At 50.4% G+C, this 27,936-nt stretch overlaps 1 protein-coding gene across 2 annotated transcripts; it reads left to right on the forward strand.

The window, feature by feature from the left end:
- The first annotated feature begins 1,911 nt into the window (after positions 1-1,911).
- Positions 1,912-26,240, forward strand: VGLL1 (vestigial like family member 1). 2 transcript variants are annotated; one of them, XM_047765643.1, is made up of 5 exons: positions 1,912-2,499; positions 7,077-7,303; positions 16,083-16,502; positions 19,759-19,818; positions 25,011-26,240. In XM_047765643.1, exons 2-5 carry the CDS (start codon positions 7,096-7,098, stop codon positions 25,052-25,054), a joined length of 732 nt encoding a protein of 243 aa, XP_047621599.1. In that variant the 5' UTR covers positions 1,912-2,499; positions 7,077-7,095; the 3' UTR covers positions 25,055-26,240. The 2 variants fall into 2 exon arrangements, with proteins under 2 accessions (XP_047621599.1, XP_047621600.1); XM_047765644.1 differs by lacking the exon at positions 1,912-2,499 and having other exon boundaries at positions 7,021-7,303.
- Positions 26,241-27,936: the final 1,696 nt, after the last annotated feature.

A 27,936-nucleotide genomic window follows, 5' to 3' on the forward strand; every position in this document is an offset into this window, starting at 1 on the left:
CTGCCTCCCCTTCCAGCTCCCCTTGCACTGCGCTCTCACGCCTGCATTCCTTTTTGCCTGTTACTCAGATTCGCCGGGGCCTCTCCTGCCGCAGGGCTTCTGCACACGCCTTATCCTCGGCCTGGAACAGTCGTCCCTTCCCTCTTCTCATGCTTACCGCCTTCTCCGCCTCCCCGATCTCCACTCAAGCTTAATTTCCACTCGGAACACGACCCTGCCTTCCATGACGAAGTCAGGTTCCCTTATCAGAGGCTCCCGGGACCAGACGTGGATTCCTCACCATTGCAGCTGTCTGTTTATTTGGGGGGGGGGTTGTTTTTGTTTGTTTTTCTTTTTAGGGCCACACCCGTGGCATATGGAAGTTCACAAGCTAGGGGTCTTGGGGTCTCCAGGTCGAACCGGAGCTGCAGCTGCCGGCCTACACTACAGCCACAGCAACGCCAGAGGCTTAACCCTCTTAGTGAGGCCAGGGATCAAACCCGCATCTTCATGGATACTAGTCAGGTTTGTAACCCGCTGAGCCACAACGGGAACTCTTGCAGTTGTCCCTTTATTTGTGTGAATATCTGAATAATTTCTCTCTCCTTCGGTATTCATTCATTCATTCATTCACTCATTCCACAAAGGGTTACCAAGCCCCTACTCTATTCCAGGCATGGTTTTAGAAGGGGCGACTGACTGCAACACGATGTCAAGCGGTGGAAAGAGCCACGAAGAACTAGGAAGCAGGGGAAGAGGACAGGTTGGCTTGGACGGGACCGTTAGGGAAGGCTTCTCGGAGGTAGTGGCTGAGCTGAGGTTTAAATGCAGGGGAGGGCGAGTGGGGAGGGCCCCTGGGGATGAGCGTGGAGGAGCCCGAATAGACAGCAAGGTGTTTAGCCTGTTGGAGGCCCATTGCGGAGTCAGGGGGGCTGGAGGGGAGCGAAGGGGACAGGTGGTAACGGATGAGGACAGAGAACAAGGCAGGGGCCGGCCCGGAAGAAGCCACTAGGTTTCCTGTTTTCAGGAAGAAGCCACTAGAAGTTAGTCAACGAGGAGGGACAGGACTTAATGCACATTCTCAGATGGTCACTGTGCATGTCTTGGGATGACAGATCAGAGATGATGGAAGTAGAGTCAGTGAGGTGGCAGGGGACCCGAGGAGGAGCGATGGCGATGGCGGTTTGGACCAGGTGGCCACGGAGGGCAGATAGGAATGCGCTGGAAGGATTTGCGTTTCAAGATGTGTGGATGCTCCAACCTCTGCAATGGGTTTCCTTCTCACTTAGAGGAAAAGTCCACCGGCGAAGGGTGGCCGGGGAGGCCCGCTGTGCCGTGGCCCTGTCGCTCCTCGCTCCCCCTTCCAGCCACGTGAGCCTCCTCGTCCACCCGTGAACAGGCCGAGCGTGATCTCACCTTTTGCATCAGAGGTTCCCCCCGTATCAGGAGAGCAGGTGTTAACAGGGTGTTCCCTCAGGGTGCTGCTCAAGGGTCATCTTATCAGAAAATTCTTTCGAGACCGCCCTGTGTAAATGAGACACTTCCTATTGCCTGTCCTGGCTTCTTTTCCCTGATTCCACTTCTCGCTATAGTACTGACTCCACCTGACAGTCCACAGGACACACACGCATCTATGTACCCCCACCACACACACACACAAAACGCGGGTGTGCTTATTCTGAAAAGACAAGGGTTTGCTCTGTTTTGTGCCCTATGGTATAGAACTCCCAGAAGAGCACCTGGCATATAGTAGGTGTTTAATAAATGTCTGTTAAATTAATATGCTAGAAACAGAGAATGGGAGGAGCCAAGGAGAAAGCCAGGCTTTGGGGTCTGAATGATGCTGCCACTTATTGACATAATAGTGAAGATGTGTCGAAATGAGGCTTGGGACTTCTTTGCTCCAAACCTCCATCCAGTGGATTCCTGATCTGCCTCATCTATTGCAGATTCAAAGAAGCCCTCAACCCCTCCGGGGGCCCACGGAAGCCTGAGAAAAGTCCAGAACCCTAGGGAGCTGGGCTCCCCTTCTCTTCCCACGGGGCAGAGGAAGAAACGAGTGACCAGCCGAATTGATCCTCTCCCTTCCCAAGACTGCCAGGCACATCAGTCGATCCCAGCCCCACCACTGCTGCTTTAGATGCTCCTACTCTGTGTGTGGTTTCCAGGCAAACAGTTGGCCGCCCACCTGAAGAGACAATATGGCTAAGTGCTTTTTTTTTAATGCAAAAAGAAAGAAATAGAAAAGAACTACCTATTTTCCTCATTCCTGCAGGAGCCCAACCCGATTGACTCGTTGGAGTACATTTTCCACATTCTTAATAGATAGCTAGCAGGAAATGCCTCGTATAGGCTCTGCTAGAGAGTAGCGAGGGGAGGGCACGGAACCGCCGGGTCCCCCTTGGGCCAGCACTGAGCGGCTCTAAAGGGGGCCAGGCAGCTCTGGCATTCGAGACGCACCTCTTTGCGCAGCCCCAGCGGCTCGCCTTGCTCTGTCTCAGCCGATGGTCGAGAGTTAAGGTAAGAGAAGGTGGAGGCTTCGGGGAGGCAGGAGGGATGGAAATTCAGCTGGGGAGGAATCGAGGCCGGGGCGGGGGGAGTCCGGAGAGGGGCGTCACATCCTTTGCCCAGGGAGATCCGAAGCCTTTGGGGCTTTCGTTGCAAGCCATCATTGTGCCAACCTCTCAGACGCCCCATGCGGGCCCGCAGGGTGCTGGGTACCATTTCGCAGAAAGGTGGCAAGCATGTCCAGGTCGGCAGACCGACCAAACTGCTGGGATCGGATTCCGTGTTAAAATATTTGCACGGAGGACTCGGCAGTATTTCGATGCCTACTCGGTGCCTTTATGTTTAGTGCGCTGGGGAAACGGCAAACCAAGGTGGACTTTTGGAGTTTTGCGGTTGGAACGGCACAGGTGGCCAAGCTTGGCCCTGGTTTTTGCTTTTTTGTTTTTGTTTTTTCTTCTGCAAGAGGCTTTCACTACAAAGCCAGGCACTGATCCAGAAACATCTTGTCCAGGAATGTCCCACCCTTTCTTCCACCCCGCTCTCCCCTCCGTCCCAGCTTTGCGGCGGCCCCTCCTAAGCCAGACCCACCCCGACCATTCCCTCCTGAATAGAGACCCCCGCGGCGGGCCCCAGTGGAGCTAGAACCGCTCCAATTTCTCCAGATGTGCTGTGAGATGCGGTTCTGCAAAGGATTAAACCAGATTCCAGTTCTCAGAATTCGAATAGCCCTCAAATACGGATCCTCTCCCCCGAGGTCCGAGGACCGCCCAGGGAACTGCTGCGAACTGGATCCAGAGATGTAAAGCCAGGGCTGTCTGTTGAGGGTGTGTCCACCTGTTCGGTGAGGAAAAGAGGGGCAGAGGTAGGACTTGTGGTTTATTTGGGACCCGCAGTTGTGGAAAGTCCGAGCCCGCCAGGTGAGGGAGCCGAGGCGTTGCTCTGACCTGCTCGGGCTCTTGGCTTTCCCGGCTGTGGCCACTTGGCCTGTGGTCTCTGCCCAAGGCGGCTAGGAGTGTGCTTCACGGCCCTGATGTCCCACGGGTCTGGCCGGCTGCTTCTCGTGGCTTCAGAGAGACTTAGCAAAGACGGACGGTAGGCTGGGTCGAACCTGAGCTAGAGCAGTGGCCTCTGGCAAGAGGGTAACAGGGCAAAACCCACACAGGTGCTAAGCAGCCCTTGCAGGTAGAGGCTTTTAGCACACGCCGGCCGGCCGGCCTGCCCTCCAGGGAGCCAGGGTCCTGACGTGAGTCCCACGGAAGGGACGGGACTGTTAGTCCCATCAGGTTGTCAGAAAGGGATGATGGGAAAGACAGACGTTGAATTGAGGCACCTGCGTTCCAACCCCACCTCTGCACCCACCTAGCCGCATAGCCTGGGCCCTTGATTTCCCTGCTCCAAGCCCAAGTTTGCTCATCTGTAAAATGGGAATAGTAAGACCTACTCTTAGGGTTGTAAATATTGGAGCAAATATACGTGGAGCTTCTGGCATTCAGTAGGTCTTCTGTTATACTGCAGCTTTACAAAAAACACCGCGTCCACATTTCTCATTACTTTATAACTCATAAGGCCATTGCTTTATTTGATTTGCTATCTTTTGAAATATATTTGACTATAGCGTTGTGTAGATTTAAGGCATACAGTATGTTCATTGACAAATTTCTATGTTGTAGTGATAATAGCACCTCTATCATGATGCATAATTATCCTTTCTTTTGAGTAGTTGGAAATGATTAAGTTCTAGTCTCTCAGCAAGTTCAACGACTATAATACATATAGTATTGTCTGCATGCACTGCACTGTGCCTTTGATCTCTAGGGCTTATTCATCACTTACTGCAAGTTTGTACCCTTCCATGACAGCTGTCCTGCCTCCCATCCCCTGGGAATGACCATTTTATTTTCTATTTTTACAAGTTTGGCTCTTGAAAATTCCACATATGAGTAAGAGCATCATCCAGCACTTGTCTGTGATTTTTCCCATAACTCACTCAAGGTTGTCTTCACTTTATTTCTACAAGTTCAAGTATCTGAACACATCATGTGGTTCTTCACTGAGGAATCATCTACCTTCAGTGAAATGCACAGGTCTTAAAGTGTACAACTTGATCAGTTTCGACAAATGTCGATATCCGCGTGTAACCTTTACACCGCTGCCCCCCCCCCCCACACCCCCGGCCGGTGGAAAACATTTCTAACACCCCTGAGAGGTCCCTCCCGCCCCTCCCCAAGCTCCACGCCACAGGCAACCGCTGTTCTGACTTTTATCACCATAGGTTATTTGTGTCTGTTTCATGTAAATGGCATCATATAATATGTGGTCTCTTGTGTCTGGCTTTTGTCACTCAGCTTAATGTTTTCGTGATTCATCCTTGCCGTTGGGTGGATCAGTAGCCTGTGCCTTTTTAGTGCTGAAGAACATTCCATTGTATGAGAATGTCACAGCTCGTTTATTTGTTCTCCTGGTGGTGGATATGTGTGCTGTTTCCACTCTGGGGGCTATTACAAATGAGGCCGCCGGGAACACACATGTAGAAGTCTTCGGGTGGACATCTGTTTTCGCTTCTCTTGGTTGTGCTGTGTACCTCGAGAGGGGTTGCTGGCTCACACGGGAAGCACACCTTTAACTTTAGAAGAAAGCGACAAACAGTTTTTCAAAGCGGATGTTCCCATGGGTTTTGAAGTGAGGATAGAGTGGATTCATTTGTCATGTTGCGCATGGCTGTCACCCTGGGTGAAACAGGTTGACTTGCTCCATCAAAGGCTTCTGCAGACAACAGAATCCAGCCGTGACTGGGGCTAGAAGGATGCTGAAAGGAGACCTTCTTCTAAGTAAGGGTCCCCGGCTCGCAGCCGGATTCCCTCCTAATGTTGCCATCATCATCTGCTGACACGTCTAGCAGAGCCGTAAAAGAAGGCTGCGAAATTCATATACCTCCATGCCTTCATTTTATCCAAGAGGCATGTGAAGCCCAAAGAGGCCCCGTGATTCCTTCAAAGTCCCACAGGCAGCCAAGGAAAATTCCAGGTCCTCCGACTCCTAATTGGTGTGATTCCTTGTGTTTTTCTTTTTTCTTTTCTTTTCTTTTTTTTTTTGCCATTTCTTGGCATATGGAGGTTCCCAGGCTAGGGGTCAAATCGGAGCTGAAGCCGCCGGCCTATACCACAGCCACAGCAACACCAGATCCAAGTCGCATCTGCGACCTACACCACAGCTCACGGCCACGCCGGATCCTTAACCCACTGAGCAAGGCCAGGGATCGAACGTGCAACCTTGTGGTTCCTAGTTGGATTCGTTAACCACTGAGACAGGATGGGAACTCCTCCCTTGTGTTTTTCTGCATGAAACGGCATTCCCTTACTCAGCCATTGTTTACTTAGTGTTGGGTGCTAAGGATAAAAAAAATGACCAAGAAATGGGCCCCATCCTCAAGGATCTCAGAGACTAGAGAGGGAGACAGGCTATTAAATTCAAGCCATGTTTATTACATGCATCAGAATGAATAGATTCAACGCATCTTTAGCCAGAGCGCAGGGCAAGTCCGATTGGATGACCACAGGTAATAAAGCCTCCAGCCCGCTTACTTCCTAGTAAAGGAAGGCCACAGCCTGTTTCCAGTGCCCGCTCTGTGCCAGGTCCTGGGTGCAAAAGGACAGCCTCTGCCTCAGGGAGCCCACAGCTAGGATCCCACGACGGAGGCTAAGTTTAAGGCAATTCAGCATTGCTCACTCTTGAGCTGGATTGCAGGCACCATTCTAGACCCAGAGGAAGTGCGGTGAGCAGAGCTAACAATCGACAGTTTTTCAGGGGCTTTTCCCCAATGTTGCTGCAACGTATTAGTGTGAAGAGTGTCTTTTGCATTTGGTTGACAGTACGTCGGTCTAGAGGCCTTGGGACTGGTGTGGTTTATAACCGCTAGTTTCTAAGATGGGGGGTGGGGTGGGGTGCGTGCGGGACACCACGGCATGTAGACGGCAGCATCCAGGAGATGCTTCTTAGGGACCCTGAAACTGCCCTGGGGCACTTAGCCAAGTCCGCTGGGGCGCTTGTGCCCTTGTCCAAGGGCATCTCCACGTAGTTCCGGGGAAATGCAGGCACTTCCATAGAATGCAAGTTCCTCCACTCTGGGCCTCAGTCTTCTTTCTCCCCCATTTCCTGATGCTTTTTGTTTTTTTAAGGGAGGGAGAACTTTATTTGCTTATTTCAGCTGCACCCACGGCATACGGAAGTTCCTGGGCCAGGGATTATCCAAGCGGCAGCTGCCACCTACATGACAGCTGAGGCAACGCCAGATCCTTAACCCACTGTGCCGGGCCAGAATTAGAACCCGTGCCACTGCAGTCGCTTCTTAACCCCCTGAGCCACAGTGGGAACTCCTCTGCTCTTCTAACCATGTTCCCAGAGAATTTTTCTCATTTGTAAGAGAGGGTCCCTTCATCTAGTTGTAGAGCTGTCTTGTTTCCCTTGGGGTCCCAGAGAGAGAGCCTGGCCCTTGGGAGCAAACTGCTTGCCCTTAAGGATGCCGCTCATCCAAAGTAGTGCCGAGCCACTTGGAAAAAGAGTGCCAGTGACATTTTGTGTTTGGTCCGCAGCTATCCCCTGTCCCCTTGCATGACGATGGAAGAAGTAAGGAAAACCACTGTCCAGAGGCAGAGCCCCATCAAGACTGAATGGAATTCCCGCTGTGTCCTTTTTACCTATTTCCAAGGGGACATCAGCAGCGTGGTGGATGAGCACTTCTCCAGAGCGCTGGGCACTGTCAGGAGCCCCCAGGGACTGAGCCCTTCCGGCCGCAGCGGAGATGTGATCCTGAGGAATGGTGAGCACGTCAGGAGGGAGGGGCTGGAATTTTCTATCGGGCCTTCACGGAAAGACCCATTCTCATGCCCTCGATCCTCTTAGACCGTGTGTACCTCTGCTGAGGGTGCAACACGCTGTCTGGTGAGAAGCCACGCGCCTTTCTCACTGTTAAATCGAACTGGTTTACCTATTTCCATTGTCTTAAAGGCTGGGCTCACTACCCAGGGTCACAATTGTTCACTATTATCGCCATGATCAGTATTGCTATCATGACCACTGCTGCTGCTACCAGGGGCTGACAAGGCAGGAGCACACTGTACCTGTGCCCGGCTGCCTCTCCATCAATAAGGAATGCTCTGGGGAGCAGGGGTGGGGCCAGAGGGGGGCAGATGAAAGGTCTTGCCGCATTCCTCTCCCAACCCTTCAAAGCAAAAGGGGTGCCTGTTGCACACCTATTGGGTTTTTTTTTTTTTTTGCTTTTTCAGGGCTGCACCTGCAGCATATGGAAGTTGCCAGGCTAGGGGTCGAATCAGAGCTGCAGCTGCCGGCCTACACCACAGCCACAGCAACACCAGATCTGAGCCACATCTGCAACCTACACCACAGCTCACGGCAATGAAGGATCCTTAACCGTTTGAGCGAGGCCAGTGATTGAACCCACATCCTCATGGATACTAGTTGGGGTCATTACCACCGAGCCACAATGGGAACTCCTACTATTGGGTAATTATAAAAAAAAAAATAAGCATTCTTTCTTCTCAAAACAATTACTTCAAGAGAGCTATGTCAAAAGATGCTCATCGAAATATCCAGGTCTGGAGACAGCCGTGAAAATGAAGCTGGCAAGCACTGCCCTGTGACCTTCCTGGCCCCTGGACCTGATTGCCTCCACAGGCCCCTCCCTCCAAGTGAACAAGGACATTTTGTGACTGCATTGGTATAAAAACAAATCTAGGAATTCCCGTTGTAGCTTAGTGGTTAACAAACCCGGCTAGTTAGTATCCATGAGGATGCAGGTTCGATCCCTGGCCTCGCTCGGTGGGTTAAGGATCCAGTGTTGCCGTGAACTGTGGTGTAGGTCCCAGACGCAGCTCGGATCCCAAGTTGCTGTGGCTGTGGCTGTGGCATAGGCCGGCAGCCACAGCTCCCATTCGACCCCTAGTCCGGGAACCTCCATATACTGCAGGTGCAGCCCTAAGAAGACAAAAAGACCAAAAAAAAAAATCTAATCTGGGGTGGATTCATTTTTATATATTCATTATCATTTTTATACTCATTTTTCTTGGGGTTTTCAAATATTTTCCTGGGCTCCCAAATGTACCCCTGGGTCCTGGCATTGTGCCAGCTGTGCCAGGTGGAGAGGTCACCCTGCCACCTGGATGTGCGCGGAAATGGCTTCTCATCACCTTTTTGAAACGTGAAAACAGAGCAAGGTCTGGAGGATTTATGGCCGAGCTGGTGTGTGGGTCGCCTTGGTCCCACTGGACGATGTACAGGCCTCCAAGGGGGCCCCTGCCTGTGGCTGACGAGCTCACCTGTTTTCAGACGCCGTCACCCTGGCTGGCCAGACTCTTTGGGTCTGGACAAGGACTTGCTATATTTTCTGCTACAGCTTTGACTTCTGTCCTAGAAGGAACTTTTGCAGTCAGGTGTCATGATTCTCAGAGACTCTTGGGAGTTCGGGAAACACGCAGAAGGGAGCGCAGTAGCAGCAGGTGCTAAAGGAAGCCCTGGGTGCTGGGGCCTCGGTGGAAAGCAGGGCAGTGCTGTCCAAAGTGTGCTCAGTACTTCAGAGCAGAAGCAGGAATGGCTGAGGTTGAGTCCTTGGGGGAAAGGGTAGGTGGTGAGCGGGATTCAGAGGATCTAACCAGCTCCTCCTCGGCGGGGTCAAAACCCAGAGACGAGTCTGCCCACTTTGGCTGTTGGACTGGGTCAGTTCGGAACACGCTGGTTTGGATTATTCGTCACTCCCTTGTCAGCACCAGCAATTCATTAGCGCCTCGCTTCCTCCAGCCTGCTTGCCTGGTAAACCCACCCTGAAATAACACCAACCCTTGGCCTCTTGGCTCATTTCTGGGCTTCATTCTGCAGTAAGGCTTGTAAGCGTGTCCTCGCGCTCTGCCCGCTTCCCGCCTCTCCTGCTCTCTAGCTTTTTCTTTCTTTTTCGGCCACCCCGTGGCGGATGCAGTTCCTAAGCCAGGGATCAGATCTGAGCCGCAGTTGTGGCCTATGCCACAGCTGTGGCAACACCAGATCTTTTAACCCACTGTGCCGGGCCAGGGATTGAACCTGCGTCCTGGAGCTGCAGAGACGCCGCCGGTCCTGTTGCCCCACAGCGGGAACTCCTCTCCTGCTCTCTTGAATCCACTCTACTCATGGGTTCTTTCTCACCACTCCTCAAAACCACTCTTATCCAGGTTAGCTGGGGACCTCTACTTTCCAAGGCAAAGGGTCCTTCTCTGGCGTCATCTAATGTGACCCATCGCAGCAGTGGCTGCAGTGGCTTTGCTCTCCCCTCTTGCAAGTATCTTCTTCACGCAGATTCCACACTATCACACGCTCAGGGTTTTCCTCCTATAGCCCCTGCCTACCATCCCTTCTCAGTCTCTCTTGCTGGAAGTCCTCTTCAACTCTTTTTTTTTTTTTTTTCCGGTCTTTTGTCGTTTTCGTCTTTGTTTTTATTTTTTTTTTAGGGCCGCACCCATGGCATATGGAGGTTCCCAGGCTAGGGGTCCAATCAGAGCTGGAGCTGCCAGCCTATGCCACAGCCACAGCCACTTGGGATCCGAGCCTCGTCTGCGACCTACACCACAGCCCATGGCAATGCCGGATCCTTAACCCACTGGGCAAGGCCAGGGATCGAACCCACACCCTCATAGTTCCTAGTCGGATTCGTTTCTGCTGCACCATAATGGGAACTCTCAACTCTCTCTTTTTTTTTTTAATGACCACACCTGCAACAGGAATTGAGTCCAAGCCACTGCAGCAGTGCTGGATCCTTAACCCACTGTACTGGGCCAGAGATCAAACCCATGCCTCTGCAGTGATCTGAGCCGTTGCAGTGGGATTCTTAACCTATCACACCACAGCGGGAACTCCTTTTTTTTTTTTTCCCCCATTCTTCAACTCTTTAAACATTTGAGGGCCCCAGGACTTCCATTTCAGACAATTTCTCCTTCTACCCTCAGTCCCTGGGGATCTCGTCCAGTCTCTTGTTCTTAAATACCATCTATATGCTGCTCAATCCCAAGGCATAGCTCTAGACTGGGTTTCAGACCTATACACAGCTTCCTACTTGATACCATCATCTCACATAGCTCATAGGGCTCTCAACCCGAACAGGTCCCAAGCTGAACTCTTATCCACCCCCCTTCCCCACTCCCACCCCGCTCTGTCCGTACTCTCCCCGTGTCCATAAATGGCAGCTGCATCCTTCCAATTAACTAGCATCTGACTCCCTCTATCCATACCCCACATCCCATCCTTTGAACAATTCTGTAAGTTCTACTTTGAAAATATATGCAAGCTCTAAGCGAGTCTCCTCACCTCCACTGCTACTCCCTTGGTCTGAGAAGCCATCGTGTCCCCGCCCCGCAGCACTGGATTTTTGCAGTAGCCTCTTCATCGGTCTCCCTGCTTCTGCCCTTGCTCAGTCTGTTCTCAAGGTAGCAGGAAGAATAATGCCATTAAAAAGAAAATCATTTTTGTGTTTAAAGCCTTTTTTTGATGACTTTTTTTTTTTTTTTTTGCTATTTCTTGGGCCACTCCCGCGGCATATGGAGGTTCCCAGGCTAGGGGTCGAATCGGAGCTGTAGCCACCAGCCTACGCCAGAGCCACAGCAACGCGGGACCTGAGCCGCATCTGCAACCTACACCACAGCTCACGGCAACGCCGGATCCTTAACCCACTGAGCAAGGGCAGGGACCGAACCCGCAACCTCATGGTTCCTAGTCGGATTCGTTAACCACTGCGCCACGACAGGAACTCCTAAAGCCTTCTAATAGCTTCTCATCACGCTTGGAATCAAATCTGAAGTCTCAGGGGGCCCAGCATCCTCTCGGCCCCTGTTATTTTTCTGATCTCGTAACCTACCATTTCCGGCTCCTCGCCTCCAGTCTAGCCTGCTCGCTCTTTGTAGAACACGCCAGGGACAATCCTGCCTCAGGCCCTTTGCACTTCCTCTCCCTTCTGCCTGAAATGCTCTCTCCCCAGATAACTGCATGACTTCCTCTCTCATCATTCGAGTCTCCATCCGCATGTCAGCTCTTCAGAGAGGCCTTCGCTGAACAATCCACTTTAAAAATAGAAGCCCCCATCCTGTCACTCTCTGTCTCACCCCCTCTTACTTCTCCTTAGCATGTGTCCTCACAGGGCATATGATATATTTCTGTGTTTCGTTCTTGTCTCCTCTCACCCGCCTCGACTCTGACTTCTGGGGCAGCAGGGACTCGGTCGGTTAGGTGCTGTTTTCCGAGTACCCAGCTCGATGCCTGCCGCCCGGTAGGCGCTCCAGAAATATCGCGTGCATGCGTGAAATTGTGACTTGGCTGCCAGGGTGCCGATGTCTGTCACAGATGGAGTCCCTATAGAGAGAGGATCCTCTGTGTCTGGCTTTCGAACCAGGCAGCCTGGGGCCACGCCAGCTCCGCCGCCATCGATTAACCGCGTGATCTCAGGGCTCCAGGTCATCCGTCTGGGCCTCTGTTTCCTCGTCTGCCAAACCGAGGGCGATCGACCTATAGGAGGAACCAGTGCTGTCCCGCCTGTCAAGTGGCATGTAGTGCATGCCATCCATGTGGGCGGGAGCTGTTTCTGGGGTGGGGGTGGGAAGGCTGGGCGTGTTTGTGTCTGGCTGCAGGGGAAACGAGGGTCTGCCTGCGAAACCTCAGGCTCACTGTCAGCCTCGCAGCTGTGCAGGGCCTTCTGCTGCGTGGCCACGGCCCTGTTTCCATGTCTGCTGATGTCGCCCTGGCAGAGTGGGCTGTGCACTGAGCAAATGATTGTCAAGTGACAGGCTGCCTTCTTCAAGGCCTGTCTTATCGCAGTTAGGAGTCAAGGCTCTTCTCAGCTCTGCTGCCTCCAGGGAGAGGGCCCCGAGAGAAGACAGGTCCCCAGGGGCTCCCGCTGGAAGCGTTACAGGAGATGGTCGCAGCTTCGACAGTGGCGGGACATCTATAAAGTGGCTCTTCATCGCTGACCATTAGCATCTGCCCAACCCCTGCAGGCCAGTCCCAGGCCCCCTGGCCCCAGCGAGGCCCCGGCTAAGCCTTGCCGAGAACAGGCTCCCTTTCACGGGCTACCATCTAAGGGTGCTCTGTCAGGCCGAACACTGGGACCCGTGTGGCCAGGAAATGCCGTCGAATCTCCTGGCTGCTTTTCCCAAATCAGAGTTATTTTTTTATTGACTCATGTATAATGTATACGGGCCCTACTTGTAGAAAAGAAAACACAAGCTGAAAGCATCTTCGAATTATCTCCCTTTAAAAAGGACATTGGGGATTTCAGCAGCCTTGAGCCTGTCCAGGCTACGGTTTAACATATACCTTCTCCGGCTCACAGGGTAGTTGGGCACAGTTGCTGGAGCACTTTGCCCAAGAAGCCTGAGAAAGAAGCCCACCAAAACCCAGGGTCTCGTTCCACCGGCTGCCACATCCAAGCCTGCTCTGAAAAGGTGGCTTTCCCCGGGCTACCCAGTCCCCACTCTCGGGTTGCTGTGAATTCTGGAGTGGGACACTTTGGGCCTCCCCCCGTGCTCCCATCCAAACTGTGCCCCGGTGCACTCAGGGACCAAACAGGACCTTGGACAGGGGCACACTGCCTACTCCCCTTAATGCTTCAGTCAGATAATTCTGGAAAGGAAACAGGTTTTTAAAAGAGATATTCAAAACATGCTGGGGCCCTGCCTTCCACATTTCCTGCATCCAAAACCTTGGTCATATGCACGAGGTCTGGAAGGCCAGTTCAGTTGGCAACGGTCCAGTTGTCAGAGGCTTCTCATTGCTTCGCATTTAGCCTTAGGACATGCAGTATCCTCATTCAGGAAGCACGGGCAGTGATTAGCCAGCTCAGCCACTCTGTGCTGCACAGCGCCCTGAATCGTATTAGCCCAGAGATAACAGTTTTCAAAAGGAGCAATCAGCCCCAGGAACAAATCTTTTATTCTCTATTTTTTTTAATATTTTAATTTAATTTTTAAATTTATTTTTGCTTTTTAGGGCCACACCTGTGGCATATGAAGTTCCCAGGCCAGGGGTCTAAGAGGAGCTGCAGGTACTGGCCTATGCCACAGCCACAGCAATGCGGGATCTGAGCCGCGTCTGCGAGCTACACCGTAGCTTGTGGCAACACCAGATCCTTAACCCACTGAGTGGGGCCAGGGATTGAACCCGCATCCTCATACTAGTTGGGCTCATTTCCGCTGAGCCACAGCAGAAACTCCCCCAGGAACAAATATCGATATGTGTTTCTTTGCCCTTGGCTTCACTGGAAGAGGCCACACTGGCCGTTGCTGGCTGTGAGCCAGCGGAAGGTTGGCCAGAATGTCTGTGCGGTGTAGACGGGGGCTTGTTTGGCCCTCATTGTCTGTGCCGCATGAAAAGCCGTGGGCAGACCACTCAGACCTTTTGATCTTGTACAGAAGCCAGGCAAATCGAACACTCGAGAGCCGGGAGAGGCGCGCGAGGAGGGGAAGGGGACCAGACAGACGGCCTCTTCAGCCCTCCAGCCTTCCTCTGTCTCCACACCCACGGCCCCTCCTTCATTATCTTGGCCGATGAGAACCTCCAGGCTTTAGGCACCATCTGCCAGAGGGCTCGCCCCCATCTCTCCCTTGGCTGATGGGTGCTGAGAATGTGGAAAACATCTGTTCGTGTCGTGAGCAGCCCTCAACTTTTCGAGTGCTCCGATTCAGCAGCTGTTAATGGCATCATTTGAATAGTGTCTCTGAGACCAAAAGAGACTCCATTCCCGCGAGCTCGTCCACGAGAACTTGGCGAGAAGACACTGAGTCACCACTTGACCTCGAGCGTTTTGCTTTTGCCACCACTTCCTTTCCATCACTGATGCCTCCAGCTCAGCTACCTCCTTGGTGCATCTGCTTTGCTAACTTGGTCTCTTAACATCCTCATGTCCCAGCTGCCCCCCTTGAAAATGGGGTTTCTGAGTTTCTGTTGTGGCTCAGAGGTAACGAACCTGACTAATATCCATGAGGATGTGGGTTTGACCCCCGGCCCTGCTCAGTGGGTTAAGGATCCAGCATTGCCGTGAGCTGTGGTGTAGGTTGCAGATGCTGCTGGGACCTGGCACGACTGTGGCTGTGGCAGTGGCTGGCAGCTGCAGTTCCAATTGGACCCCTAGCCTGGGAACTTCCAAATGCCATGGGTGCGGCCCTAAAAAGGCAAAAAAAAAAAAAAAAAAAAGAGGAAGGCTTGTAAGTGGGCTTTCAACCTGTAGACTTGTGTCACGCAGGCAAGTGTTAAACCCTTTATGAAATTCTGTGGAGTCCACCTGTTCAGTGTATTCCAAACACCAGCTATAAAATAAAGCCAAACAAGGGCAACAAACAAGCACCAATCACCTTTAAGTAATTCTACTTTTAGAAAAGTTTCCTTAAGGAGCAAGGTGGACAAGGTACAAAGATGTTGGAGTTCCCTAGTGGCTCAGCGAGTTGGGGAGCCAGGATTGTCACTGCTGTGGCTCAGGTCATTGCTATGGCACAGGTTCGATCCCTGGCTTGGGAATTTCTGCATGCAGTGGACACAGCAAAAAAAAGGGGGAGGGTGTACAAAGAGGAGTGTATGAAGGTGGTCGTCCCAATGCTAATTTTTTTGTTATTGCTATTTTTTTAGGGCTGCATCTATGGCATGTGGAGGTTCCCAGGCTAGGGGTCGAATCGGAGCTACAGCCGCCGGCCTACACCACAGCCACAGCAACGCAGGATCCGAGCTGTGTCTGCAACCTACGCTACAGCTCATGGCAACGCTGGATCCTTAACCCACTGAGCAAGGCCAGGGCTCAAAGCTGCGTCCTCATGGATGCTAGTCAGATTCGTTTCTGCTGAGCCACGATGGGAACTCCCCCAACGCTAATATTGAAAAAATGGAAATAACCAAGCTGCCCGGGCACCATGCTTGCTAGTCACGCTGCTGCCTTTTGATGGGATCCTGTGCAGCCATTTATTTTTTTTTATTTTTTTATTTATTTTTTGTCTTTTTGTCTTTTGTCTGTTGTTGTTGTTGCTATTTCTTGGGCCGCTCCCGAGGCATATGGAGGTTCCCAGGCTAGGGGTTGAATCGGAGCTGTAGCCACCGGCCTACGCCAGAGCCACAGCAACGTGGGATCCGAGCCGCGTCTGCGACCTACACCACAGCTCACGGCAACGCCGGATCGTTAACCCACTGAGCAAGGGCAGGGACCGAACCCGCAACCTCATGGTTCCTAGTTGGATTCGTCAACCACTGCGCCACGACGGGAACTCCCTGTGCAGCCATTTAAAAAGCTGGTGTTGGCTCTGCTCATTGCTATGGGAGGATGTTTCAGATATTTCAGTAACAGGAAAGTGACCTCAAAAACAATATATGATATGACAATGCACACACGAATAGACACAAAATCTACAAAGAAGTTACACCTAAGGGTAGACAACAGCAGTCTCTGGATATTATGCTTAGGGTAATTTTTTTTTTACATTTTCTATATTTTTCACATTAAAAATAGTATATATCAACCAGAAACAGATGAAGCTAATCCCATTTTGAAAGCAATAAATACATCTGTCTTCTAAATCTTTCCTTCCCAGATAGTGCCATGCCTCCAAATCAGTGGCGTTTCTCTTCTCCGTGGACAAAGCCACAGCCGGAAGCATCTTTTGCAAATGGTGCCGCCAGCTGCAGCTTGAGCGGATCTGGTCCCCTGGCGGTGGATCAGTACCCACTGTCTCTGACCGGGAGCCCCTCCGTTCAGCCCAGCGAGCTGCGGCATTTCTCCTCCCTCGCCAGCCCCAGCTTCCCAGAGCCTGGCTACCCTCATGCCTTCTCCACTGGGCACTTGGTTCCAGAGCCCCAGCCTGATGGGAAATATGAGCCTCTCCTGAGTCTGCTCCAGCAAGAGAGATGCCTTGCGCATCCTCAGGAATCTGCCAAGTGGGAGGCGTGCAGCTCTGCCCAGACCGTCGGAAGCACCGGATTGCTCTTGAACCTGCCTCCCAGCTCAGCCCCCTGTAAGGAAACGCCTCCGAGTACTTGGAGGATCGCCTCGATGGGTTGTGGTTGAGAGTCAGTTGGCCAGAGATGGGGTGCCGAGATTAATCGGTACTACTCCAGACCCGGGGCTTCTGGAGGGCAGGATGTTCTGCTGAAGCCTTCTGTATATCCTCTCTAGGCTGCGCCGACCCTCCCTTTTTAATGACTAAAGGCTTACAGAGAAAACCAGCCAGATGCACTTGGCCCAGAATAGCCACCCCGAGTCTGCCGACTTGGACTCACCCTAGAAAAATGACAGGCTGCTGCCTAACATCTTAGGGTACCGCATTCACCTCACTGTGAGCCAGCAAGTCATCCACGTGCAAACAGAACTCTGTGATGTACCTGCAGGCTCCAAACTCTATCCTCCCAACAGGTTGGCAACTGGCCACAATGCCAGACTCCTGGGCCAGCCAACACAGGGCAGCTGTGGAGGCAGCCCCCTTGCTGCCTGGAGACCGCGGCAGTGCTGGCTGTCTGGGGCTTCTGCTCCCTGACCGCCCCCCTCCCCCAAGGGAAAAGTCCTTAAGGCTCGTTCACCATTTCATTGACTCACTCACCCAACAGATATTGAATCAGCACCTACTAGATTCAAAATACCCATAGAAAAGCAAGACCCCCTTCTTTGTAAACGGATGGGGAAGAATTGGCCTGGGTGTACTTTCACCCAAAGAGCAAGCCCCTCTGCTGTAAGATTGGCCTTTCACACGAAATATCGGTAGTAATAGTTCATAGTTTCGTGGGGCCAAGTCTGCATCCTTTGGCCTTCTGCACCCTGGAGGAATTTTCTTCGACAGCTCCCTGTTCCATATATATCTGTGGTTCTAGTGTTCCTTGCCTGCAAGAACTTGCTAGAAGTTGCCTTTGCTTTTTTGTTGTTGTTGTTTTTTTTGTTTGTTTTTTTAGGGCTGCACCCATGGCGTATGGAAGTTCCCAGGCTAGGGGTCCAATCAGAGCTACAGCTGCCGGCCTACGCCAGGGTCACAGCAACACGGGATCCGAGCCGTGTGTGCGACCTACACCACAGCTCACAGCAATGCCGGGTCCTTAACCCATGGAGCAAGGTCAGGGATCGAACCTGCGTCCTCATGGATGCTAGTCGGGTTTGTTAACCGCTGAACCATGATGGGAATGCCAAAGCTGCCTTTACTTCCTTTTTTTTTTTTTTAGGTGATTTTTTTTTTTTCCCACTGTACAGCAAGGGGGTCAGGTTATCCTTACATGTATACATTACAATTACATTTTTCCCCCAGCCTTTCTTCTGTTGCAACATGAGTATCTAGACAAAGTTCTCAGTGCTATTCAGCAGGATCTCCTTGTAAATCTATTCTAAATTGTGTCTGATAACCCCAAGCTCCCGATCCCTCCCACTCCCTCCCCCTCCCATCAGGCAGCCACAAGTCTCTTCTCCAAGTCCATGATTTTCTTTTCTAAGGAGATGTTCATTTGTGCTGGATATTAGATTCCAGTTATAAGTGATATCATATGGTATTTGTCTTTGTCTTTCTGGCTCATTTCACTCAGGATGAGATTCTCTAGCTCCATCCATGTTGCTGCAAATGGCATCATGTCATTCTTTTTTATGGCTGAGTAGTATTCCATTGTGTATATATACCACCTCTTCCGAATCCAATCATCTGTCGATGGACATTTAGGTTGTTTCCATGTCTTGGCTATTGTGAATAGTGCTGCAATGAACATGCAGGTGCACGTGTCTCTTTTAAGTAGAGTTTTGTCCGGATAGATGCCCAAGAGTGGGATTGCGGGGTCATATGGAAGTTCTATGTATAGATTTCTAAGGTATCTCCAAATTGTTCTCCATAGTGGCTGTACCAGTTGACATTCCCACCAACAGTGCAGGAGGGTTCCCTTTTCTCCACAGCCCCTCCAGCACTTGTTATTTGTGGATTTATTAATGATGGCCATTCTGACTGGTGTGAGGTGATATCTCATGGTAGTTTTGATTTGCATTTCTCTTATAACCAGCGATGTTGAGCATTTTTTCATGTGTTTGTTGGCCATCTGTATATCTTCTTTGGAGAAATGTCTATTCAGGTCTTTTGTCCATTTTTCCATTGATTGATTGGCTTTTTTGCTGTTGGGTTGTATAAGTTGTTTATATATTCTAGAGATTAAGCCCTTGTCGGTTGCATCATTTGAAACTGTTTTCTCCCATTCTGTAAGTTGTCTTTTTGTTTTCTTTTTGATTTCCTTTGCTATGCAAAAGCTTTTCAGTTTGATGAGGTCCCATGGGTTTATTTTTGCTCTAATTTCGATTGCTTTGGGAGACCGACCTGAGAAAATATTCATGATGTTGATGTCAGAGAGTGTTTTGCCTATGTTTTCTTCTAGGCGTTTGATGGTGTCCTGTCGTATATTTAAGTTTTTCAGCCATTTTGAGTTTATTTTTGTGCATGGTGTGAGGGTGTGTTCTAGTTTCATTTGCCTTTACTTCTGAACTAAGTATATATAGCACACAAAGAGCCTGCTGGGCATGGCCTACCTAAGTCAGGCGCTGGCATCTATCCTCATGACAAAAACAAATTTCCCATTAAAACTCCACTCTGTCATCGCCAGAGTTTGATTAGGAAATGTACTTAAGTGTAAATCATAAAAAAATGTCGTGCTTGGGAAACCTATGAAAAGTCCCACCCCATACTCTTTTTTTTTTTTTTTCCCAAAAATCTTCTCCTGGATTCAGAGGGAAAATTAGGCCAACAGTGGGTGGATATATGCTCGCGCGTACACACGGCAGAGCCCTGTCTCGACAGTTGGTTAGAACACATGTGGCTCAAATCATCGCCTCCCAGACATAAGCTGACGTAGTTCAAATCCAATTAAGCAAATTTTTAGTTAGCGCCTACTATATGCCAGGCACATGGTAGCAAAACCATAATGCAGGCGTTATCTTATTCCCGAAAGCTCTAGATATGTTCGCAAACAAATGTTGACCACTCAAGTCTCAACTGCTGCAAACCCTTCGCCCCCTTTTACTAAAGCTGGTATCTTCATACTGATCCGTGACAGAGGTCATACATCTTTGAGGAAGTCAGTGACCCCTGGGGACAAAACCCAAAGGGCCTTAGAAACAGAAGCTCACCTGTTTTTGCAGCATCTGATAAAAGAAAATGTCACATGTCTGAGGGGCAGCGACTTGGGGTCCCTGGGGAGCTCCTGGGCACTTGGTAACCCAGCCCCAGATTTCATTTCCAATCGTCTTTTCTTCCTTTCTAGTTAAGAAAATCTATTTCCCCCCAGATGGTGGATCTGCTGGTGCCAGCCTTGCAGCCGAAAGTAAGTACCTGCCTCTGCCTCTGATAACACGTCTCTGCATCCTGAGAACAAACTTGAGAAGCTTGTGTAAAAACTAGGATCCCCAGCCACTGAAACGACCCTCATTTCTAAAATTTAGGATTTTTGCCCTTAGAATTTGTTTCCGTTTAGTCTCAAAGAGCCCATGTGCTTGGCATCTCGGGAAATGTTTGGCCCATTTTCTTACTTTGCTGTTAAAACTCTACTGAGTTCTTTAACCTGAGCTGGATTTCAGCGCGATAACCAAGGCGAAGCAGGAAAATGAGCAAAGTCACGGGGATTAGCTTGCTCTTTCCCAGATGTTGTCAGTTTCCAGCCTAGAACACAGGGCTACCCCGGGACGCAGCAGTCACAGAAAATGCCACCTGATGCCAAAGGCTAGGACTCTGGGCTAGGTTTGAAAGTGCTGTCAGTAGAAACTGCCACATGGAGACAGTCGTGGGAGGAGGGCTTGTGACGGGAGGATCTTTCTGGCCTGGGTTCGAATCCAGCTCCATCACTTAGGAGCTTCAGGACCTTGGCCACGTTTCTATACTTCAGTGGCCTCATTTGTAAGATGAGGATCAAAATTGTGCCCACGTTGTTGGATTTCTGTGGGGATTAAATGAAATAGTGTATGTAAATACTTAGGATTTCCATTCTAATGGAAAGTAGCCCCACTAAGACCGGCACAGAGAGGCAGCAAGAAGTGCCGTTGAGGAGGACGCGCGGGTGCTTTGGGCTCTGCTCCCGCTGTGTTTGAGAAGCAAGGGCGGCCACCACGGCCCCGCGTGGCTGGTTACGCTTTGGTGTGGGGTCAGCGTGAGCGCCGCACACAGGCCTCAGGAGCATGTCAGCTCCATGATGGCCGAGACAGAGGGGTGCGCCCCCAGCACCCCCTCCCCGCCCCCCAGCTCAGCCGTACCTGGCACAGAGCTCAGCACATAAGTGTCGAAGGAATAAGTGAGCACATGCTGGGCACCATAAAAGAGCATTGAAAAAGGACGGGGTGAACGTCTCTCTGCCGATCGAGTACAAATGATTTTGTTTGGCCGTGCGCAAGCGAGCAGCTAGATTTAGCGCTGATTCAAGAGCCTTAGGGTGGGGAGTTCCCACTGTGGCGCAGAGGAAATGAATCCGACTAGGAACCATGAGGTTGCGGGTTCGATCCCTGGCCTTGATCAATGGGTCAAGGATCCGGCATTGCCGTGAGCTGTGGTGTAGGTGGCAGAAGCAGCTCGGATCCCGTGTTGCTGTGGCTGTGGCGTAGGCCCCCCCCAAAACCCAGAATCTTAGGGGTGGCTCTTGCAGGCTTCATGGAAGCCTCTGCCCAAGGGGTTGAGCTCTGCTGATTCAGGATTATAAAGTCCCTTAAGTACTTTGCAAGAATTCATACATTTTTACATTGTAAGCCTTAGAATTACTAAAACCCCGATGCTTTAAATTGTTCAGGGGCCCCCAAATAGCAGCAATGACATGCATGGGTGGTGGCAACGGGCCAGATACCACACTCTGCCACCTGCTCAGTCCCCACAATGACCTTGTGGTACACGGGTGAGGACGTCCTAGGTGACTTACGTGAGAGGTGGGCAGGACACAGGGAATGAATGAATGAATGACTCTCCCCATTTTGTAGATGAGTAGACTGAGTCTCAGAAAGGCAGAAGGACTTGCCTTCACATCACACAGCAGCCTTCACAGTGTCATACTATTGTCAGAACCATCAATTCCACTAAATGTAAACCATCAAAACCAATTCCAATTTAACACAGTGAAGATTAGCATTTCACTGTCCACGGGTCCACTCTGCATCCCCAGTAAGGGGCGGGGGTGCTGAAGGCTTGGAAAGCATGCAAGGGGCAAGGGGATGAGGTTGCCACGCAGAGAGGAGGTGACAGGGTGGGGAGTGGGTATTGGGCTATGCCAACAGCCCCCTCACCTATCCTGCCGCTGTGGCTCTGGGCAGAGGGAGGCAGCAAGATGTGGGGACTGGGAGGGGGGTAACGTCCTAGGGCTCTGAATAAAATGACCAGGAGCCTCCTCCCGCCCCTGCAGTATGGCCCAGTCCCCTCGTGCACTTGCACACCCCATGAGGCAGGCACCACCGGGAGGGTGGAAGTGAGTCTTCAAAACTTACAGTGCAAAATGTTTCATGAATTTGATTTTTTTTTTGTCTTTTGTCTTTTTAGGGCCGCTCCCTCCACATATGGAGGTTCCCAGGCTAGTGGTCGAATTGGAGCTACAGCCGCTGGCCTACACCACAGCCACAGCAATGCCGGATCCAAGCCACGTCTTCAACCTACACCACAGCTCATGGCAACGCCGGATCCTTAACCCTCTGAGCAAGGACAGGGATCAAACCTGCGTCCTCATGGTTCCTAGTCGGACTCATTTCCACTGTGCCACAATGGGACCTCCATGAATTTGATTTGTTTTTTTATGTGAAGAAACTGACACTGATTCATTGCACATTGTTTCAGCGTCTCAGGTAGTAACACGGAGATTGCTCTTTGCCAGACCCAGGGCTCTTTCATTCATCCAGCTATAAACACAGTCGTGTATAACACTGCCTTGGTCCCTGCTCTCAGAGAGTTTCTAGTCTAGGGGGAAAGATAGAGTCCACTTGGGGGGAAAAAGGAAAAAACAAAATATTTGCAGGCTAAGAGGCCACAGAAGCTGCCGTGGAGAGGAGAGACTGCAGAAAGACAGGGACCAGGGGAGCCCAGAAGCCGGAGACGGCAGCCTGGGTCAGACGGCGGTGGGGGGGCAGCGAGCTCTTCCATTTCCTGCTGGAGCAACTGGGTGGAGACTGGTCCATGTGCTGAAGAAGATCGTTCGGAACACAACTCTGGGCCGTGTTCAGTCCCGAGGCCTTGGCGATGGACACCTCTCCACAGTTGTGTATGTCGCTATGGAGGTCACGAAGGGGGGCTTGGGTAAACGTTCCAGATTGAGCCATATACAAATGACGTTTAAAGCCATTGAATGATGCCCTGGGCAGAGAAGAGAGTTGGGCAGAGGACAGAGTCTTGGTGTGCGCCGAAACGTAGAAGCTGGGCCGTGGCGCGGCCCAGTGAGACGGCGCGGTCCCCGTGGGAGGCGAGCCAGGAGCGTGGCCTTTCCGAAACCGAAAGAGGAGAATGTTTCCAAACACAGCAAGTGATCAGCTGGCTCAGAGGCTTCCAAGAGGTCAAGGAAGAGAAGGCCAGACACATTTCTATCAGATGTGGCATCAGATTTTGAGACCCTCGTGAAGAGCAGGTATAGCATGTGGATGGAAGGCAGGTTGGGTGGGTCGAAGAGGGAATGGGAGACGAGGCAGCGGAGACCATGGAGTCCGCAGCTTCTTGGAGAAGCTTAGCATGGGGCGGAGTGAACGAAAATGAGGTGTTAGCTAAAGAGACTAGTGGGGTGGAGAAGGTCTTTAAAAAAAAAAAAAACTAGAGCCTAGACAAAGACGAAGAGACCAACGACGGAGGATGAGGATGGCGTCGTGGGTGAAGTCATTGGGAATAGAGAAAGGACGCAGGGCAGCTATGACATCTGCTAGGAGGAGGGGACATTCTACCACTGAAAGCGGACAAAAGAATAAGGACACAGATGCAAATGGCTTGGCAGGCTTGTGTGTGGGGAGTCCGAAGCATACTAATCAGATGACTTCTACTTTCTCAATTAACTATGGAGCGAGATCATCAGCGGGGCGTGAGAATGGATGGGCTGCTGAGGAGAGTGGCAAAGTAGGCACGAGTCTTCTTGGGTACCAGGGAAGCAAGTCGGCTGTGGGCGGACACAAGCAGGACTTCAGAGTGCCCACCCGAAGGCTGAGGTCAGGAGTTTAATTGAAAACCATCAGCTGGCTCATGTGATTTTCATTTTTTTTCTTTTTTTTTTTTGCCATTAGGACTTTTTTATGTATTACTTTTTAAAAATTACAGTATAGTGGATTTACAGTGTTGTGCCCATTTGTGCTGTACAGCAAAGTGACCCAGTCATACATATGTACACATTCTTTTTCTCATATTCCATCATGTTCTATCACAAGGATTGGCTAAGAGTTCCCTGTGCTGTGCAGTAGGACCTCATTGCTTCTCCACTCTAAATGTCATAGTTTGCACCTGCGTGTGATTTTCGCCAGTGCTGCTGGGTTGGTGTGATGCACAGAGAAGGCAAAAGGAGAGGCTCATCCAAGGTTGAGGTTTTGCCAAGTGAGTACGTGGGTGGAGAAAGAGGAAAAGGAGTTGAGGGGATTTGCAAGAGAAGGATGATAACCAGGTCCCATGGTATCTAAGCTGCTCGAAGAAGGATATGGAAGCAGATGGAAGGTGACAGGTACTGGAGGTTGGTGGATTGGGGGATTGGGTTATATAGAAATGCGGTGATAAGACTACTTAAGCCAATGACCCTGGGAGGTGGTGGTTAGAGAGTGCCGCCTGTGTAGGTGATGACAAGGTCCAACACGTGACCACAGTGAATAGCTGGCAGAAGTGGCATGACGTGAAAGTCTTTAGAAGGTGAGGAGAATGACCAGAATCATGGAAGTGAGACAAAATAAGAACTAGTAGCTCCCTACAACACAGGTGCTGGATTTGGGGAGGGGGTGTTCATTTGATTGTTTTTTGGGGGGCCGCACCCCCGTCTTACAGAAGTTCCCTGGCCAGGGATTGAACCCATGCCACAGCAGCAACCTGAGCTGTGGCAGTGACAATGCCAGGTCCTTAACGCCATGCACCACAAGGGAACTCCCATGGGTGGTGTTTTTAGCCTCATTCACAAATGGGAAAATAGAGTTTAAGTAACTCTTCCAAAGTCAAGCTAAGTGCCAGTGTCAGTTTCCTGTGTCCCTGGTCTTAGCCACTAAGCTAAGCTAAGCTGCAGGGTGACCAGACAATAATTCCACTCTGCTGCATGCAAAGACACTGCCTCTTTAACCAAATAAGACCTAACATTTATTGAGCTTGTATGTGCCAGGCACTCTTCTAAGGCCTTCACCCGTATTTAACTTAGGTAATCCTTACCAGCATCTTAGGAGGAAGGTATCGTGAATATTCCCTTTTAACAGATGAGGAAAGTGCGGCTCGGATGGCTAGGTCATTGCCCAAAGTCACAGAGCTAGGAACGGTGAAGTCAGAATTCAAACCTGGGCTCCTAGGATCCCAAGCCAACTTCTTCCCGATCACGCTCATCCTATTTTTCAGAAAGCCGGGCTCCGGAGAGAAGAAAAGATTTGTTCTTTTACTGAAGCTTGGTCTGAAGATGAGAATTCCCTTTTGCGAACCTGCCTATGGTTTCCTCCTGCGAATCCGCGAGTCCAGAGACTTCACCGTCCTTTTCTCTTTGTGCCACGAAAGAGTGCCGAGTCCGGAGCAAGTTGCTGTTCTCCCCGAAATTCAATACTTCTCTTCCTTGGCACCCGTGCCCTGTGGCAGGTTTTTTTTTTTTTTTATTTTTAACTTGTTAAGTAATCCTGAGCATGGAAGATGGTTAAAGAGCTGTCCAGGGTCCAGCTGACCCTTTGCACCCATTGCCCTCCTACTCAGAAGTCAGCGCCCTTACTCTCCATCAGTATCGTCCACATCAAGTGAGCCTGTGGTACCCAATGGGGTTGTCCCACCTTTCCACCTGAAGTGTCCTAGCCTTGACCCCAGACCATGGGCAATTTCTCTCTTTCCTCTACCCAAAGCAAAACGGAAATGGGGTGGGCAAGACCCATTGAGAGTAGCTTGAGGCTGGGCACTCTGCATCCTCCAAGTCTGGAAGGAAGCTGAAAGGGTCTCAGGCTGATCCTGATGAAGGAGATACTTTCACTTGGAAAATTGGATTCTTCCATTCCGAAAAAGTGATGGTTGCAAATGGAATTGCTGAGCAATCTAAGAACTAACTTTCTGCACATTAGGAAGCAAACTCTCCCAGCCCAAGTGGGGCCTAGAGTAAGTTCTGTATCCAGAACATTTCTGAGATGCAATTCCCTGAGTTCCTGGCTGCTCTCACTCTCGGGAGAAGGAGCCTGGCATCTGACACCCGACAGGCGCGCATCCATGCCTTCAAGGCTTCAGCAGTGGCTCAGAACCTTTACTGTAGCTCTTCCACTGTCGATGACATCTGGGAAATAGTAACTTTCTGTTCAACACAGAACCGCTGAGGCCACACGTGCGGCCGTCCATAGCATCTTTTACACGAATTGGAGGTGAAAGGCAAGGCTGGCTCCGAGACACAGCAGCAGGATCTCCCTGCAGATAGTCCCAGATAAAATGACAGATTTTCCCAAACCCATTCATCTCTCCAATCTGGTAGACAGCCTGGGGTCCAGCGTGAGCTCAGTACTTAACCCACGACAAGCCCCGAAGCCTCTGCCGCCAGTGTCCCCCATATGCACACCCCACTTGCTCCCATGTAACAGCTCAGAGGGTGAATAATAAAATGACATTTCTGGCTTTCTTCATCCTGAGTTCTTTCATGTCCATGATCTCATGCAAACTTCCTGGCAACCCTGGGATTGATATCATTCTCTTCACATGATACCTGTGGATACCGAGGCTTAGAGTTGGCCAATGACCTGCCCAAGATCACACAGCCAACAGCAGGGCCGGAGCTGAAGCCAAGGTCTCTGACTTCAGAGCTCTTTCCTCTCCACCATAATACTTACCAAGGGTTACCGTCAAGGTGGCTCTTAGCTATTTTGTCCTCCCCTCTGCTATATAAATAGAGACCGCAGCTCTGGCATGAATGAACTGGTCACTTTGGCAGTAATACAGTAATTCTCCTGTCTCAGGTTTTTCCAGTGTATTACATATGTTTCTGAGATTTAGTAAGAGGAGGAAAAAAAAAAAACCGCTCAGCAAGTACATTTTCTCTCAAAGTTATTTACCTTCAAAAGCCATGTTCTTCTTAAGGTAGATGGTTGGGGAAAACTCAGGGTCGAGGCTGGTTCTAGCACTTGTGATGCATAATTACACAAGTGCGTGTGTATCTTGGCTCGCTGCAGAAAGCCTCACCTGTGTTGGAAGATAACATGTACCATCAGAATCGAACTATTTAGGGACAAGAAGAAATGACTCCAAGTGGGCTGGCCTTTGGTGCAGGCTGGGTAATCTGATAATATTTCCCTGTAAATCCCTCAGCCTAGAAGCTGTCTCTGGAAGAAAGCAGAAAGCCGTCCTCAATACTCCCAAGTACAAGAGGGAAGAAAAGGCCTTCCTCTCTCCCTTTGAGACCCCTGCTCCTCTGACAGTCAAGCCCTGCCCAGATCATCTCCTTGGTTCCAGACTTTGACTTCGGTCTGTCGAGATCTATCCTTTCTCACTTCCTCAACTCACAAAAAGCTAACTTCAAAGGCATTTCTTTGACTCACTCAACCACTTTATTCTTGATAATTGCACACACACACACACACACACACACACACACACACGAGATGTGTGCTGCTATTCACACACAAACACAGGGCGGCTGGCCCCCGTGTGTTGTCTGGAGTGTCACCTATATGCCTCGTTGATAATCTTGTGAGAGGCTCATTGGGGATGGGGTGGACCTAGCGGATGGATAGGGCTGGAAGCCATAAACTTCATTCACATTTTTCTCCACCCTGTAGAGAAATTGACAAGTGGCCTGATGGGCTCTGATCCACCAGCGGCTGCCCCTCCCCCCAAGCACACCCATTCCTCAGCTTTACAATCTGAAAGAATGAGAATTGCTTCAGATGGGCTGAAAACTCACATACTTAAATGATGCCTGGGTTAAAAAAGCAATAAAAGGTGACAATTTCCTTTTTCTGGTAGCAAAGACTATCTTTCAAGAATTCCAAATAAGGATGTTGTTTGCAAAGTCAACTGGGACTTGGGTTTTTCATTCTAAAAATCAGTATCACGTGCAACACTGAAAACACAGTCACCCCTCTGGAAATAAAGCTAAGTAGTTACCTTTAACACAGTTATCTTTCTCTATAAACAATAGTCTGCCCTTTCCATAACTGTTTCTCTAACTTTATGTAATCGAAAATAGTTTTGTAAACCATTCGTATTTTCAAAATGTGAAGAAATAACACAATGGTCCATTTCAACTCTTTTAATGTGTAAGATTTTAAAATAGTATGTCATTGAATTTTTTATAGATTAGTGGTGATTA

Source organism: Phacochoerus africanus, chromosome X (assembly GCF_016906955.1).
Source record: "Phacochoerus africanus isolate WHEZ1 chromosome X, ROS_Pafr_v1, whole genome shotgun sequence".
NCBI classification, from domain to species: Eukaryota; Metazoa; Chordata; class Mammalia; order Artiodactyla; family Suidae; genus Phacochoerus; species Phacochoerus africanus.

Coding starts and splice junctions, on each gene's coding strand:
- VGLL1 (XM_047765643.1), top strand. CDS start 7,096: ATGACGATGGAAGAAGTAAGGAAAACCACTGTCCAGAGGCAGAGCCCC. Junction 7,304..16,082: donor AGATGTGATCCTGAGGAATG/GTGAGCACGTCA, acceptor TTTCCTTCCCAG/ATAGTGCCATGCCTCCAAAT. Junction 19,819..25,010: donor TGCCAGCCTTGCAGCCGAAA/GTAAGTACCTGC, acceptor CCTATTTTTCAG/AAAGCCGGGCTCCGGAGAGA.